The following is a 16393-nucleotide window of genomic DNA, read 5'->3' as shown; positions in this document are numbered from 1 at the left end:
CATTGAAATGAAACTTTTTAGAGAGTTTATAACGAGGCGTACTTTTCACCCTTGAAAACCCGCCTGGAAGCGAGAAAACCGAAAATATCATTTTTCGGCGAGAAAATTGTTTTTTTCAAGTTTTTTATTTTTTTCTGAGAATCAGTTCAACTAATGTAATCTTCTGGTAAGGAAAAGAAAATTTTCATTTTTTAAATTTTTTCCGACAATAGTCGATATTTACGGACAGCCTCTCTTAAGTACCCACTTATTTTATTTATTGTTAGAGTGGACTGAATTGAGGAGGCAAACGAAAAAAAAAAAAGCTTCGGTGTACCTGTAATGTTCTCCCATTTCAGATCATTTTTTTGTTTAAAGGTTTTGTATGAGCATAAACAAAGAATCTTATTTCATTTATCCCGGCCATCGATACACCCAACGGCTCTCCGCTGACACCAAACGTGCATCATGTCAACCCACACCGTTCTGATTTTCAACAGTCAGCCAACCTTAGCTTAAAACAATTTCACTGAAAAAAAATGAAATTAAAAATTTAACCATAGTTCATGGAGCGGGACGGTTTGGAAACCTCACAGAACAAAGCTATTGTTTGGCGAGCGATGTTGTAATGTACCATCACGTTATACTGACCGTACACAATCGGAACCAAAGCAAGTATGGCTGAAAATACGGGTTTCCATTTTATTTTCATGTATGAACATTTTGAAAGTAAAAACTTTCATTGGATGACCACAAACTATGCGGATAAATATTTCCGCGCAGATACAGTTACAGCCATTCTCAATCACACGCGCCCTCTAGCGATTGTTTCTGTCGCGACGAAGAAGGTTTTGGTGATCGTCAATCACAAGGCGTTTCCATAACATTGTCGGAAAACACAAAGCTATAAGGGCACAAAAACATAGTATAGAACAATAGGTTTCCAAACCATTCCGCTTCATTAACGAATTACAACCCCTCGAGCAAATCTGATCCGCTATTACACAACAATAGTTACCTAAAATTAAACAAACAAACAAACAAACAAACAAACAAACGAACAAACAAACGAACGAACAAACGAACAAACAAACAAACAAACAAACAAACGAACGAACGAACAAACGAACGAACAAACGAACGAACGAACGAACGAACAGACAGACAAACAAACAAACAAACAAACAAACAAACGAACGAACAAACAAAAAACAAAACACAAACAAACAAACGAACAAAGAAAAACGAAAACAAACAAAAAACAAAAAAGAGAGAGTGAAAACAGAAAGACTAAAATTATTACTGCATAGTTATACTCTTTCAATTTAATAAGATTAAGTTTGGACATTAAACCGTTTACCAATACACAGCCTCGAGAAAAATCTGTCTAAATTCCTTCCTTCTATAATTCAACAATATTATCTTTGCAGTTGTAGATAAAATTCAGTTGATCATTAAGATGAGATCATTTAAGAGATAAAGAATATCACATATTATAACTGCATGTACAATCAGTTTACTCACAAGAGTTTTGGCCTGACAAATAAACACAATTTTCCTACTTTTTTCCACTACTACTTGATTCCACTAGTCATACCGTCCATAGGTGATCTGTGCTCTCTTGAGAACACAGTCTTTGTGAGGTACAGTAGCGATGTTGGAACGTCTTCGCTTGAGTTCAGTAGAACACTTCCCTTGATTATCTAATGGAAATAGAAGTACAGTACCAATTATGTCTGTTAGCAGAACCACTTGGATAGGAAGAGTATAGTTAGTTACAAAAGTAATGACCATTCTCTAGAAGCTATCATGGCGGCGATATGACGTCACATAAGTAACAGTATAACACTATAACAGTTTATTTGCCATTGTATTTACATGTATTACAAATATTGAATGAGGGGATATTTATAAAGTCATACTAGCGAGGATGCCTGATGTAAAAGCCATGGGGCCTCAGTCCAACCTAGTTCTACTGTTCCAATAGTAAAGTGTTCCAATAAAAAATAGGCTAGAATCTAAGACCGAAATGTATTCTGGGACAATGTATCCCTAGTTAATTGGTTACCTTTTCTGGCATACACAGCTACTTCGCAGAGTGTCAAGAATCTCTCGCCGAATGTCTGAACAGACACGTAGCGACCAGGGATGGCTGGATCACATGTGGATGTCCACAGTTCACCCAGGTGAGCTGCTGCCACTCTTTCGCCACACATTGGATTCTTCTGGAATTCTTGTAGGATGCCAACACGGATTTCGAAGTTTTCTAATGCGTCTAGTTTTGGGCCCTCTGTTGTAATAAGAAGAAGGTCAGGCTGATAGGAAGGAAGGAAGGAAGGAAGGAAGGAAGGAAGGAAGGAAGGAAGGAAGGAAGGAAGGAAGGAAGGAAGGAAGGAAAGAAAAAGTGAACGAACGAACGAAGAAATAAAAGAAAAGAACGAACGAACCTGAAGTAATGATCGAAGAAATGAAAGATCGAAAAAAAAACCCGACAAACAAACGAACGAAGGAAGAAACGAAGACATGAAGGAAGATGAACAAAATGACAAAGGAAAGTTGGAAGGTAGGAAGGGAGCTGCATGCAGGCAGGCAATGAAGGAAATATGGATGGAAGAAAATAAGACAAGATATTTTGTTGTTATATTTTTGATTTGTTTGAAAACCCGACAGTCAAATATTAAAAATAAGTACAATAGGCCCAATACGTTCAAGGCTTACCGCTCGCAGTTTGAATGCTGACATCAGTAATAATGTGCTCATCAAGAAGGTCCACTTTCCACCAGGGGTCTTTTGTCTGGGACGTATGTGAGCAGGAGCCTTCTCGCAGGGTAAAGGACATGTCCCCATTCACAGCCAGCTCAGCCCCTGTCTTCGTTAATATAGTTTCTCGGTCATTTGGATCAAGCAGCTTTAGTTCTTCTTGGTCGAGGTCGTTTTTGTTGAAGCTGCTTGACTGTGTTGCAGGTTTATTGAGAGCCAAATCTAAAAAAACATGAAATTTCTTCTTTTAAGCCTTGTTCTCACTAGCGACATAAGCCGACGCAAGCATAAGCACAAGCGAAAGCCAACGAAAAAAAAAACCAGTCCATTTTCTTGCGCTTGCTTCGCTTTTTTCATAGTGAGGACATGGAGTTTCATCTCCTCGCGTCGCTAGTGAGAACCATGCTTTAGTGTTTGCTTGCTCCTCTCGCCTCACCTGACCTGACCTGACCTAACCTCACCCCACCTGACCTCACCCCACCCCACCTCACGTCCCGTTACGCCACTCCACCCCACCCACCTCACCTCACCTCGCCTTTCCTCTCCTCTCCTTTCCCTCTCTTCCCTTCCTCTTATATTGACGTATAGTCTAGTTTCGAATAGACCCGTTTCGAATTCCAAATTATCACTGTGTTTCTTGATTACAGACTCATTTATACAGGGTTAGCCTTGATTTTGTGCAGAATATTCACGTCTTCCAGTCAAGGTCCGTCTAGTTTCAAATTGATTGTATTGTCGAACTTCACCGTTGATATTTGTGAATATTTAGACACTGATACAAGGCTAAACCTGTGTAAATGAGTCTGTAATCAATGAACACAGCGGTAATTTGGAATTCGAAACTGGTCTAATGGCACCTCCTGAATAGTCCCTTTCACAGTTCCCTGCGCCATCTTGAAAAGTAGCCGCGCTCTTGCATCGAAGCGAGACGAACGGTGAGCTTGCAATGATAGAGACATGTGAATAATTGTTCAAGGTGTTAAAAAAGGTCTCTATTATTGCAAGCTCCCCGTTCTTCTCGCTTCGATGCGAAGGCACGGCTACCTTTCAAGATGGCGCAGGGAACCGTGAAAGGGATTACTCATAATCAAGAAGATTTGGGCGCAATCTATGACACTCTTCTACTGTATCACTTTCTGTTCCACCTTCTGACTTTCAGCATTACTTAGCTCTACTATATAGGGTCTCATTACCCACCCACTCCTCTTATGCACTAGTATGTACCAGCCTTCCCTGTTCTTTTTTTTACTTGAAAATAGTTGTCACAAACTTCAGTTTAGGAATGCCATCTACAATCCATCTGTCATCGGTAACCCACCCCACCCCTCTTTCTCAGATCTTACCTTGTACATAATTATCACAAACTTTCAGTCTAGGATCATCATTTACAACCCATCTCTCAGCTTCGGGAGTTTCAAAGTCTTCAGTCTCGTCTGCTGGTGCAGGTTTACAGGGACCAGCAGTGATGACCGATGCTGCGAGATACATTAGAATAAATAGGACAAATGAATGTGAAGAAACGTGTATAGGCCCATTTAACTCGGGCGTAATTTTGCCCATTTCAGACGACGTGTCATTCCCTTGAGAATAAGATTCTTTGTTTGAGTTGTATCCATATTCATGTGTCTTCTCAAGCTAAAGAAATAGATGATACTCTAGGAAATTTTGGATAGCATGGGTGGAGTTCGCGGCTAACGCGTCGTCTTTCACCGCTGTTCAACGAGTCCAACGGGTCGGGTCGCTGGTTCGAGCCTTGCGGTCGTCACATGTGAATTGAGTTTGTTTGATGTGTTGTTCTTTCCTATGCTACGAGGGTTTTCTCCGGGTTCTCCGGTTTCCTCCCTCCGTAAAAATCAACACGTGAGTTGGAGCGTTGTGTGCATAGAATATTGAATGAAGTGGTAGTGCGTGTGAGCAAAGTGTCCCCAATTAGTGCGAAAGCGCTAGAACGACTAGACACTTAAATAAATATTTTTATTTTTTTCATTTTTATGACACGGTCTGAGATAGGAAAACATTACGCCCAAGATAAAAGGGTCGAAGATCCCTAATTCTAAAGTATGCCTGAAACAGAGAATTACCTTTTTCAATCAAGCAGTCCGTTTTACTATTACCCAAGAAGATCCTATTATGTTCACACGTGAAGCGTTGGTTCTCGTCATTGATCTTACAGTCTTGTTGAACGATTTTGAGGTCTTTGCCTGTACCAGTGAATGACAAGCATAGGCCACTGTGTATGTTCTGATTGGGGAAAGGTAGAAAGATGGTAGTTTATGTTAGCGATATTTGTTTGAAAGAAGAGTAGAGGAAAAGTATTTAGGAAGAGGCGGGATTCCTGTGGTGTTCGGTTTTCTAAGAATGAAAGGGATAAATAAAAAAAAATTAAGAAATGAATAAAACAGGAATGTGAAATGAAAGGGTAACAAAACCATCAAGAACAAGATTCTGATATAGTATAAATTCAATATTCTTCAAATGCACGTTACGACATGGCCGCCATATTGGAGGTATTTTCATTCCTCATTAGCTTCCTTCGTCCACCAACAAGGGCGCCATGTTTCTTACTCTTGATTATATTGGGAATGGTTGCAAACTTAATCAACAATAGTTACCATTAAAGCGCCCGTCAGAGTATAGACCCACTGAGTATCTGCACTAGAGCAGGCGCTGGTACTGAAACCTGCTCCCTTGTTGTCGGGACCTGGACTTTTGATGCACATGTTGTTACCGACATTCTTGATTCTGAATGGAGCTAAAGACGAAAGATGAATGAGTGAGGGTTAAATGTTGGATACATGATGTATCAAAGGTTGGGTCAAATGTTGGGTCAAAGGTTGGGTTAAGTGTTGGGTTCATGTTGGGTCAAAGGTTGGGTCAAATATTGGGTACATGTTGGGTCAAATGTTGGGTACATGTTGGGTCAAATGTTGGATACATGTTGGGTCAAAGGTTGGATCAATTGTCGGGTCAATTGTCGGGCCGTTTGTCAGGGCATTAAGACCACAACGACTTCCAAGACCGATAAAAATCTTCTGAACTTGGTTTTTGCGCACACCACAACGACATCTAGTTTATTTCTCTTACCTCCAACCATAACATCGCCAACAGTATTCGGCTTGTCATATTTAGGTTGAGTGTATCTCTTGGACAGCATGTTCTTAAATTCAGAGATAGCTTTATTGACAATTTCTTTGGCCATCTCTACTAGATTAGCCAGGCTGATGTCAAGACCGATCTTTCGCCGAACCTTCATAATTGTGATATCAATTAATGCTGCAACCCTTGCGCCCAAGTTTGAAGAGAGTTCAAGCTCGAAGACAATGCCATGAACAGCGAGCATATCTTTGACTACAACATCATGGATGCGCTTTGCCCAGTGAAAACTGTCTTCTACCAGGAAAAGAGACTTGTGAGCCAGATCGAGTCCTTTGCAGACTCCTTTAGTGATGTGCTTGTTGAGAGTACAGGAAGCTGAATCAAAACATAAATAAAAAATGCTTTGCAAACCATCTAAAATAAGTATCGATCATCCGAGAAATGAACTTTTTACTGCAAATGATGGCTGCTTCAAGAATTGAATCTACGATGTCAGCAGAGAGGGGTGGCGCATTAGCAGTGCAATGCAACCATATTTGCCACTACATCTAAAGATGACCCGTTAACTAGTAAATAACTACAGAACTATAAAAACTTATGGTTCAAGCTCACCTTGACAGAACTTCTTTGATCCCTTACAGATGGCTGGGGCTAACGTCTTACAAAGATAATTCCCAACGAATCTCTTGCGCCTCAAACGTGTCATCATCTGGGCTCGACCCGGAAAGAACTCGACGCTTCTGCGCTCTCGTGGATTCTTGAATGTTGATGCTATTTTCTTGGCAGCACCAACGAACCAGCCACCTTGAACATGAGCAAAGAAAAAGATGCAGGAAGAATTATCGTGTGAAATTAAAGCAATAGAGCTTTTTAGCTAAGGGGTAATGTTTTCCCACTTTAGAGCAAGGTGGTTCATTCAAGAATACGATTCTTAGTGAGTCTTCCATATCAACACCCTTACTCAAACACTGCTTGTATGTAAGGAAATGGTTTTTAGGGAATGCCACGTGTCATTCTCTTGAGACTACGATTCTTCGAGTTTTTCATATCAATGTCTTTACTCATTACTAGCATTGCTTAAAATCAAGAGCAAGGCAAAAAAAGAAAGGATGGACGGATGGATGGATATAAAAATACACAGGATGGCACAAAAATGCAATCATGCAACTCGGAGCTTCTCCCATAGTTTTGTCATTAGGATTTACTTTGCTTACCGAATTTATTTGCTGCTTCACCAATGTAGTTTTTAAACTGATCCAATGCTGCCTCACAATTGTTTGAAATCTGCGGAGAAAAAATACATAGTTTGACAAGAATGTTTTTTTCTTCATCCCGGAGACCGTAATATGATGTCATGTTATGTTAATAAAAAACACTAAAGTGACGCACTGGTGAAGGTCACTTTTAAATTAAAACAAACAGACTTAATTCGTTGCGTGGTGTAATGTCTTCCCATTTCGGGCGACGGGTCAATCCTTGAGAATAAGGTCCCGTCCACACGTATCCGGAAATTTTTGTATCCGCAAATTATTTTTTGCGGATACGGGTTGCGTCCACACGTGTGCGTAAATTTTTGTATCCATATCCGCAAATTTTACGAAAACGGATACGTGTGGACGGTGAAAACGATTCGAATACGCTGCGTGTGGACAAACATTTTCGTATCCGCAAAAAATAATTTGCGGATACAAAATTTTCCGGATACGTGTGGACGGGGCCTAAGATTCTTTGTTTGAGTTGTATCCACATTCATGTGTCTACTCGTGCGCAAACCGTAACAAAGAAATGATACTCTTGGGAACTATGACGCGTGGTCTGTAATGGGCCGGGAAAACATTGCATTACCACGAATAAGGTCTACTGGGCAATAAATGAATGCCTTTTCGTCAAACTCGGACATCAAAATGCTTAAAATAAAAATATGAACAGTGAATTGTAATGATATTCTTACTGAATCGCAGACGTTCTCTTGGCATTTCTCGCAGTAATTCGTTACACGCTTTTCACAGCTTTCTCTCTGCTCCTTGATTTTATCTCTCGCCGTTTGTATCTTTCCACGAGCAAGATTTACAGTCTTCTCCACATCCCCAGAAGCATCTTTCTGAACCTAAACCAACACCATAACATCATTCTCTTATTTAGGGAACCAAGAATGGCGTAGCGTCGCGAGGAGATTCTTCACTCGCCTCTCACTTTGGGATCTCGGGTTTAATTTCTTGACTCGGTATTCACATGTGAGTAGAGCCTGTTAGGTCTCTCCCTTAATTCAAGGGTTTATCTACGGGTTTTCTGGTTTTCCTCCCTCCGCAAAACCTACCAAGCTAAATTCCAAATCAATCTGTGAGTTAATCGTGACCTGATCTTGATCAACCTAGACTCTGTTTCAGGGTATAGATAAAATCTGAAGCCTGATTGAAACTGGGTTAACTTTTCCACAGGTAGCCCAAGAATAAAAACACGAATATGGTTCTAATAGAAATATCCTAATATTATACCTGCAAAAGCCCACTTGTTATATTCACTTTAGCAGTGAAGCCAGTTTCTTTCAAAGATGTGCCATACGACCCTTTCACGTATAGCTCTGCTCCTAGTTTACCAAACGGCAAAGCTAACTTGAGAGTGGCTTCAATCAACGATGGCTTGAAAAGGAACTTGACCTCTGTTCCGACACCAAATATCGTTGCAGCTCCTTGGAGGAAAACCTAAGCAATTGAGAAGTTAACTAAAAGTTAATTTTGTGGTACTAATAATCCGAATACATGTAGCAAAATCTGATTCGTATTGCTGGTTTTCAATCATTCCCAAGAGAATGTAATTACAAAAGACACAGCGGCTATGTTGGAGGATATAGCAAAAGGGACTAATGACGAATCTTTTGTTAAATTCATCCAACATGGCGGCCGTGAAAACCATCAAAAGGCAACAAAGTTCCCTTCTAGCAGGATCGTCAACGAGGGAGACTCTGCTAGCAGGGAAGCAGCAAGGCTATTTTGAAGTAAGTGTCTGTCATATTTGCTTTAGGTACAGAATTTTACATTCCTCCTCTCCATGTCCCGCATGAGAGAGTTTTTCTGCAGCGCCAAGAAAATTCCGGATGTGACGCAGGCTATGCCAAGTCCGATCTCTTAAAATGTCCGCAGCAAATAGCGATGGTCATACCGATTCACCCACTCAGTATGACTAAAACCTCCCAGCCCAATTCAAATCTCTAGACATAGTGCGAATTATCAGTAGGAGTGAGTTATACGACTAGAAATAAAAACATACAGGGCCCATCAGCCTTAATTCGTGATCCTATATAGACGATCCTATACTATTGATGCATGGTAACAATTACCATGATTCTCTGAGAGCGATTACCTAGACCTTTAGAACCTTAAAGATACAAGATTGAAGAAGAAGATGAGGAGGAGGGCAGGTTTTCTAAATTTTCTTTTTACTGCTGCCCGTACCCCCCTCCCCCCCCCCCCCCCCCCCCCCCCCAAACACGTTTTGTAAGGAGGAGTATTCGTTGTAGAAACACAGATTTAAGTATACCTCAGCGGCCAATGGATCTGTCGTAGCTTTGGCGTAGAATAAAGGCCCCTTCTTCTTGTCAGTTAAAGATCGAACAAGCATAATTTTGCCCGGTAGCTCGAAAGGCGATAGTTCAACTTGGAAAAAGATGATCTACGATAAAAGGGAGAAGACAATAAATACATAATGCTAACATATACGTTGCTTCTCGCTAACTTTTATACAATCATAGATGATACCCTTGATCAGGGGCGAAGCGAGGACCAAGGAATAATTAGGGAAGGGGGTGGGTGAGGCACCCGGAATAAAAAAGTATACTGAAAAAACCCTCTTTATTCATTCAATTTTTTCCCAAAAATTTACCATCCTCCCTACGCTAGTGCACTTGATCACAAATAATTAACGCCACCACTTGAGTTGTTTTTGTATGAGCGGGAAACATAAATGTACAGTATTGGTCGACTTACAATGTGTACACGGTGTCCGTCTTGCAATTCATTCAAACACAACCCGTTGTTACGGTTACGGTAAGATACGGTACGGCAACAGTACGATTTCGATTTTCTTTTCGCATCGTTTCCCGCTCATACAAAAACCGCTCTACTCCGATATCAGTGATTCAACTATAAGAGAACACAGTCAGCCACTTTCCATTACAACAGCTTGGCGGATTAAAAAGCCCAGTGGGTCCTCATAATTTGGTTATTGAGTTCACTTACTTTAGGGCTGATTTGTATTTCTGTGACTACACTGAACCCAAGCAGGTCTAATGCTCCTTTTACGTATAATCCAGTCTTGAGTTTCTTTTCCACGCCTTGGAACTGTATGGTTTGCTCCTTTCCTGCGAAAGAAAACTGCAAGAGCAAAAAAAAAAAAAACAAAAACAAAAACAAAAACAAAAAGAAATGAATAGAAGTGTACAAGAATATCAGGATGAGTGTTTTGATATGCAGTCCTCCTTTGTCGAAGAAGTCGCTGAGTACTCGGTGCTATATTTCTCAAACCAAGTAAACCAAGCGTCCAAGTCCACGGGTGTTTGAGTGAACGTCGGGGATGCACGAGACGACCGCAAGATACAAAAAATATGCCCTGAGACGTCCTTTCTTTAACCATCAATACTCCCCCGGCAGATAATCAACGGTCCCTTACCACTACTTCCTTCTCAAATCCACTACTTGCTATCTTCTCTGGTAGCTCAAGCTTTGATCCAAACATTCGAAAGACTTTACCAACCGTTACAGCAGATATATCGCCATATACGTACTGTGTGCTCAGTGCTGTGCCTAAACTAAAATCAACTCTTCCTCGTATACACATTCCCTGGAATAAAAGATGAACCATGAAAAAAATAAGTATTTGGTCCATTGTATTCATATTCATGTAGTCTATACGTAACCCGCGTTAAAAAATAAAAGGATATCCTAGGGAATGACACGTGGTCTAAAATGGGGGAAACAGTGTGCCTAATCTGAATAGACCCCTTGCGTGTGACGTCAAAGCAGCTGAATTTGGAGGACAAAACAAAATAATTTCAATCTCCTGACACTAGCTTATTGTTCTGTCCACCAAATCGAGCTGCATTCCAATGTAGTGCAAGGGGACTATTGCAATATGGTGTGTGTTGGCTATTCACAGGGCGTGGCCGGGTTAAGCGATTAGAGGCATATTTTTTCTTCAAACACACGAAGCAGTGATCTTATTCTGTACTTCAGGGCGTTTCTGGTAGGTAGCGGGGAAGATTGGGGGAAGGAGAGAAGACGTGAACAAACGAGTTGCTTTGATTGGCCAATGTCCAACCATAACACAAAGACATAATACTTTGAAAATATGACACCTTGCCTGGAATTGGAGAAGTTAACCCTAATATAGAGGGTTATATTGTATTGGCCGCTGAAACGATATATACATTTCTATTGAGTAAATCCATCTTAATCTATAAAATCTTCTTCGCTTACATTTTTCTCAAAGTCTTGAGGATAATAGCAGTTTTTCCCTAATTGTACTGTGCCAGAAAATCCCAACTGCGTTGGTATTCCAGCTGCATTGATTTTAAAGCTGAAAAAGAGGAACACAATATATATATTATAGGCTCAAACGTCTCAAGCCAGTTTTACACAGTCCTGTAAGTCTGACTTGGCCATAGCTTGGCCGCTTCGCTTGCTGCACAAGCACGCCTGTGACATTTCAACATCAGCCTTACCTCAGTCTAATATCACCGATTGCCAAAAACGAAATTCCAAACACCTTTCTCCAAATACCCTTCATTTCTAGCGTGGTACCAAACACCAGAGGAGTAGATATTTCCAGTGATCCACCCAAAGTAAGTTCTGATTTTGGTTGAAGTATGTTATCCTTGTACACCTCTCCCTCGACTGGGAATTTTATGGCCATTCTGAAGCCTACTGTAGCTGTTGGCGGCAAGAATTTGGCCTGGGTAAAAGAAAAGCATTTTTCATATACTGGTGGAAAACGTGTTAAAAAACAAAGAAAAAGTAAGAGTAAATAGGTAGGTAGATAGGTAGGCAGATAGATAGGTAGGTAGGTGGGTAGGTAGGTATTTAGGTAGGTAGGTAGGTGGGTATTTAGGTAGGTAGGTAGGTAGGTATTTAGGTAGGTAGGTAGGTAGGTAGGTATTTAGGTAGGTAGGTAGGTAGGTGGGTAGGCGGGTAGGTGGGTAGATGGGCAGGTAGGTGGGTATGCAGGTGGGTAGGTGAGTAGGCGGGTAGGTGGGTAGGTAGGAGGGTAGATGGGTAGGGGGTGGGTAGATGGGTAGCTAGGTAGGTAGTAAGGTGGGTAGGTGGGTAGACTGGTAGGTAGGAGGGTAGATGGGTAGGTAGGTGGGTAGGTGGGTAGGTAGGCAGGTAGGTTGGTAGGTAGGTGGGTTGGTGGGTAGATGGGTAGGTAGGTGGGTAGGTGGTTAGATGGGTAGCTGGGTAGGTAGTAAGGTGGGTAGACTGGTAGGTAGGAGGTTGATGGGTAGGTAGGTGGGTAGATAGGTGGGTAGGTGAGTAGATGGATAGGTGGGTAGATGGGTTGGTAGGTGGGTAGACGGGTAGGTGGGTAGGTGGGTAGGAAGGTAGGTACAGGTAGGTACAGATAGGCAGATAGGCAGCTTACTGAATAAAATACCTGTACTTCTGTTTCACTTACCTTCACATAAAGTTCTAGCTTTGAAAATTTTATCGTCTCAGTGATCTTCCTGTCAAGAACAGCAGCTGTAAAATCCAGCCCTTTCTTGTTGGCATTTCCCGTGAACATAAGCCAGGAATCCTTGCCGAGTATAGCATGGGCCAGCTCACAAACTTGACTTTGACATGTTTGGGGTAGTTTAGTACGTATCGCTATGAATACACCCTCTTTCATGGACGCCCCAGCTGCAGATTTCAAAGGTTCTTTTTCGAACTTGGTAGCTGGTTCAACTTTAAAACCTTTCTGGGCAAAAGCAATACCGACCTGAAAAGAAATGAAAATCCGCATTCATAGGATTAGACACAGAGAAAAATATCACTATATTGGAACAATACCAGCTGGGATTTCGAATCATGGCATTTAGGTTTGTAGAAGGGGTACTCAGTATTACAATGTCGACGTGCAACAATGAACAACGAGGAGACATTGAAAGACCTTAGTAAATTTATGTCTGAAACAATGTAATATTGGTCAGTCGACATAAGGTAACTGGGCGACTTACAATGAGACAATGCGTCCAAGGTTTGGCCTACCCTGCCACCTTCCCCCCCCCCCCCCCCCCAAAAGAAAAAAATCTTGACTCTTTCTAAGTTACTTCATTCCAAGCTTACCGTTGTATCTGTCATCGATCCAAAGAGCTCAAAACTTCCAGGCTTCTTTTTCAGCTTTTTAAGTATCATTTCCATAAAGTTATGGAACGTTGCTTTGTCTGAGCTCAATCCAATAGCAAAGTCCTTCTGTTTTATGATCTCTAAGTAAAAGAGCTCTTGAGTATCACCCGAAACGACTGCACCAGAGATTCGTTTGGTTGTAGCAGTAGCTGCTTCTGAGAGGCCATTCACTTGTACCTTAGCGAGACCAAGATTGACAAGATAATCCAGAAAGAGATTTTTCAAGGTGTCTTGCGCAGTAACTGTTGGACTCCCTACTAGGGATGTAGCTTGAGGAAGTGATAGTGTATTGACAATCGTTTCTATGAAAAAAAAGGTAGGGAAATCATTAGCTTATTTGACTAATCACTTTTAAAGCATTACTAAGTAGCACGGTTGTTTTTGGTTGACTAATGAAGTATTTAGATGATCCCCTGATTGTGAGTCCACAATCTTACCTAGGTCTGTTTGGCCTTTGCTTTTGCCCTTCATTTCCGGTCCTTGCTTGACTTCGACGTCAAAGACATTATTAACAAAGTCGTGTTTTGCATACGCTACGATTCCTCTTTCTCCAGATTTGGTTTTGAAGAAAAAACGAGATTTTTTAAGCTTAACTCCTTTGATAGGTGAGTAGGATCCGGACTCTCCAAGGCTGAATTCCCCTTTATAAACAAATAATAATAATAATAAATTTAATAATATCCTTACAAACGTTTGCATACTCTGGGTTATAATGGCCCCTCTAACCCTATCTAGGAGCTTCACAATAGTATACTTCTTTGGAACTGGAGCGTATATATAGAGTATACCCCCAGACATACAAATGTCTGTAAATTTTTCAATTTTTCATCCGAACACTTATGAACATATATGTAATTAGAAACGCAGCATTGTACAATTGTTACACACTACTGAAACAAGCGTTTATAGTGGCTTTGCACCATCACGTGACGGCAGCCATATTAGATGGGGGGGAACAATACAATCGTTTTAAGCCCCTTTTACATTGGCGATTTTTGCGGCGATTTTTGCTGCGATTTTTGTGGCAATTTTCGGAAATATAAAATCTTTTGTCTCATCCTTCAAAAGAGACATTCGTCTAGGAAAATCTTGGTATCCTGAAAAAAACTTTACAAGTAAATTCTTTACCATTATTTATTATGGATAGAATCGCCAAAAAATCGCAGCAAAACTCGCCGCAAAACTCGCTAGTGTAAACGGGGCTTTACATGAGAAAGAATTCAATTCCCGAAAGCAAAGGGATTTTATTGTTTTGCCATCTAACCATAGGCAGTCCAACCTGTATGATGGGTGCCGGCACGTGATGGTGCAAAACCTCTTTACCTCTAATAAAGAAAGGTAATCTGGCAAACTTCTAAGAAGGGAGTGGGGTTACTGACCTGCGACTATCTAATGACAACAACAAAATTCCACCTAGTAAAAACTTATTGGATAATAATAGACATAAATACCTCCAAACAACGAACCATCCGCCTTTAGTGATATAGACAGACCAGCGGAATTGTCAGTACCAGGAGGTTTTTTGAATTCAGGTAAAGATGGCACTTGCGTATAACCAGGAAACACCTTCTCAAGCTTCGCTATTGACAATGGTCTTGAGGGTTGAAAGCAAAATTTTGTAATCGTTTCCTTCTTGTTATTTTCCTCTGTCTTACTGAAGTAACTTGTCTTGACTTCATCTGTGATTGCTTTAAACTGGTTGCCATAGATCGAGTCGGGAAGTTCGCTGGCCTTCGTACCTCCAGCGAAGTAAGCTGTCTCTGCTTTACAGGATTCCGCGATGAATGATGAAGGTTTGACTTGAATAGAGTCTCCATTGGCCGCTGTAAAAGACAAAATAGAAATGGCCATTAAAAGAAATAGTAAGGATAGGGAAATAGGAAATAAAAAGGGGGAAATTGGATGAATATGGAAAGTTGATACCGGTTCCAAATGCTAGTTTTGACACTGACACGAGAATACGAGATTCCCTTGGCTCAATAACAAATTAAAGAATTCATTGAAAAAAATTGTGACTTCCCTGGACAAAAAAATGTCTAAAACATGACAACGGTCTTAAATAATGCCGAGGTTGATACAAATAAAAAAAATATGAAATTCCAGCCACTATTTGGAGTCAATAACATCTAGAAATTCATAGTGCAACCTCTTTTGTGACTTCTCTGATACATGAAACGTATTTTCAAACTCTTACGTTTACAGTTGTCTTTGGGACATATTTCATCTTCAGTGTCCAAGCCAATGCACGGATCACCCCCCTCGGCAGGGGCTGGATTGTCACATTTACGAGTGCGTTTCTTTTCACCAAGATCACAGAACTCTTTCTCACTGCACTCTGACCATGCGCCCCAATCGCCCCAGTTACCATTCACTGCATCTAAAAAAGAGAATCATAAGTTCGATACATACTCTACAAGGAAGACAAGACATACTAGGAATAGAACATTATAGTCTCGAGTTCCAGGAAAACCAGCGGGAAAGAATCCCAGACGAGTGCGGCGAGAGTTGCCAAGTGATGGACTCCACATACTTTCCCAGATAAAGGAAGATCTCAGTAAACGAACATACTTTCCCAGATAAAGGAAGATCCCAGTAAACAAAGTGAGAAAATTATTGTAAAAGAAAACTTTAGTAGTTGTCAACAAACTTACTTGGACAAGCTACAAGTTTGCATTCCTGGACTTCTTGGGAGTCCTTTTCTGAACAATCTTTCCCGCCATAAGCAGCAGGTGGATTGGTACAGTTTCGTTGACGCATCTGTTGTCCTGGACCACATGTTGTGCTACATTCAGTCCACGGTCCCCATTCGGTCCATGCTCCATCGACTACAAAATATGTGTTGTAAGCACAGAGGAAAATACAGTAAAAAAAGTTAAGGTAATACCTTTTTGGACTACTTTTGAACTCATCAGCATCGTTTTGTCTCAGTGTCAAGGAATGAATCAAGTTTTGTTATGAAATATCATGACATACTTGGGCAGTGTACAGTACAGTCTGTTGCAGTCTCGGTGTCATCTCCTTCACAAGGTAAACCATTCCTCAGTGGAGCAGGATTGCTACACGTTCTCTTACGAGTCACAACACTTCCGCCACAGGATTTTGAACATGCGCTCCAAGCTCCCCATTCGGCCCAGTTACCATTGACAGGCCAATCTGGGGAAAAAAACAGCATTACAAATATA

The 16393-nt window shown here is 41.0% G+C and overlaps 1 protein-coding gene across 1 annotated transcript in view; it reads right to left on the bottom strand.

Annotated features, from left to right (window-relative positions):
• Nucleotides 1-1286: 1286 nt before the first annotated feature.
• Nucleotides 1287-16393, bottom strand: part of LOC116297595 (uncharacterized) — a 31889-nt gene continuing 16782 nt past the window's right edge. The window contains exons 10-32 of the mRNA XM_031705856.2: nucleotides 16185-16364; nucleotides 15863-16036; nucleotides 15406-15588; nucleotides 14663-15034; nucleotides 13649-13852; nucleotides 13152-13513; nucleotides 12502-12804; nucleotides 11552-11781; nucleotides 11307-11406; nucleotides 10501-10671; nucleotides 10071-10205; nucleotides 9373-9504; nucleotides 8331-8537; nucleotides 7787-7942; nucleotides 7050-7119; nucleotides 6448-6639; nucleotides 5824-6210; nucleotides 5352-5491; nucleotides 4821-4980; nucleotides 4083-4214; nucleotides 2698-2961; nucleotides 2048-2269; nucleotides 1287-1682 (exon numbers count right to left, since the gene is read on the bottom strand). Of these exons, the coding sequence (XP_031561716.2) occupies nucleotides 1567-1682; nucleotides 2048-2269; nucleotides 2698-2961; nucleotides 4083-4214; nucleotides 4821-4980; nucleotides 5352-5491; nucleotides 5824-6210; nucleotides 6448-6639; nucleotides 7050-7119; nucleotides 7787-7942; nucleotides 8331-8537; nucleotides 9373-9504; nucleotides 10071-10205; nucleotides 10501-10671; nucleotides 11307-11406; nucleotides 11552-11781; nucleotides 12502-12804; nucleotides 13152-13513; nucleotides 13649-13852; nucleotides 14663-15034; nucleotides 15406-15588; nucleotides 15863-16036; nucleotides 16185-16364 (4592 nt within the window). The 3' untranslated portion in view covers nucleotides 1287-1566. The remainder of the gene's footprint in view (nucleotides 1683-2047; nucleotides 2270-2697; nucleotides 2962-4082; nucleotides 4215-4820; nucleotides 4981-5351; nucleotides 5492-5823; nucleotides 6211-6447; nucleotides 6640-7049; nucleotides 7120-7786; nucleotides 7943-8330; nucleotides 8538-9372; nucleotides 9505-10070; nucleotides 10206-10500; nucleotides 10672-11306; nucleotides 11407-11551; nucleotides 11782-12501; nucleotides 12805-13151; nucleotides 13514-13648; nucleotides 13853-14662; nucleotides 15035-15405; nucleotides 15589-15862; nucleotides 16037-16184; nucleotides 16365-16393) is intronic.

This window comes from Actinia tenebrosa, unplaced genomic scaffold (genome assembly GCF_029948245.1).
Source record: "Actinia tenebrosa isolate PJP-AT-01 unplaced genomic scaffold, QUT_ActTen_1.0 PGA_scaffold6__47_contigs__length_16458017, whole genome shotgun sequence".
Lineage (NCBI taxonomy): Eukaryota > Metazoa > Cnidaria > Anthozoa > Actiniaria > Actiniidae > Actinia > Actinia tenebrosa.
Note: the sequence above shows the minus strand (reverse complement) of the source record. Positions and strands in the feature narration are given on the sequence as shown.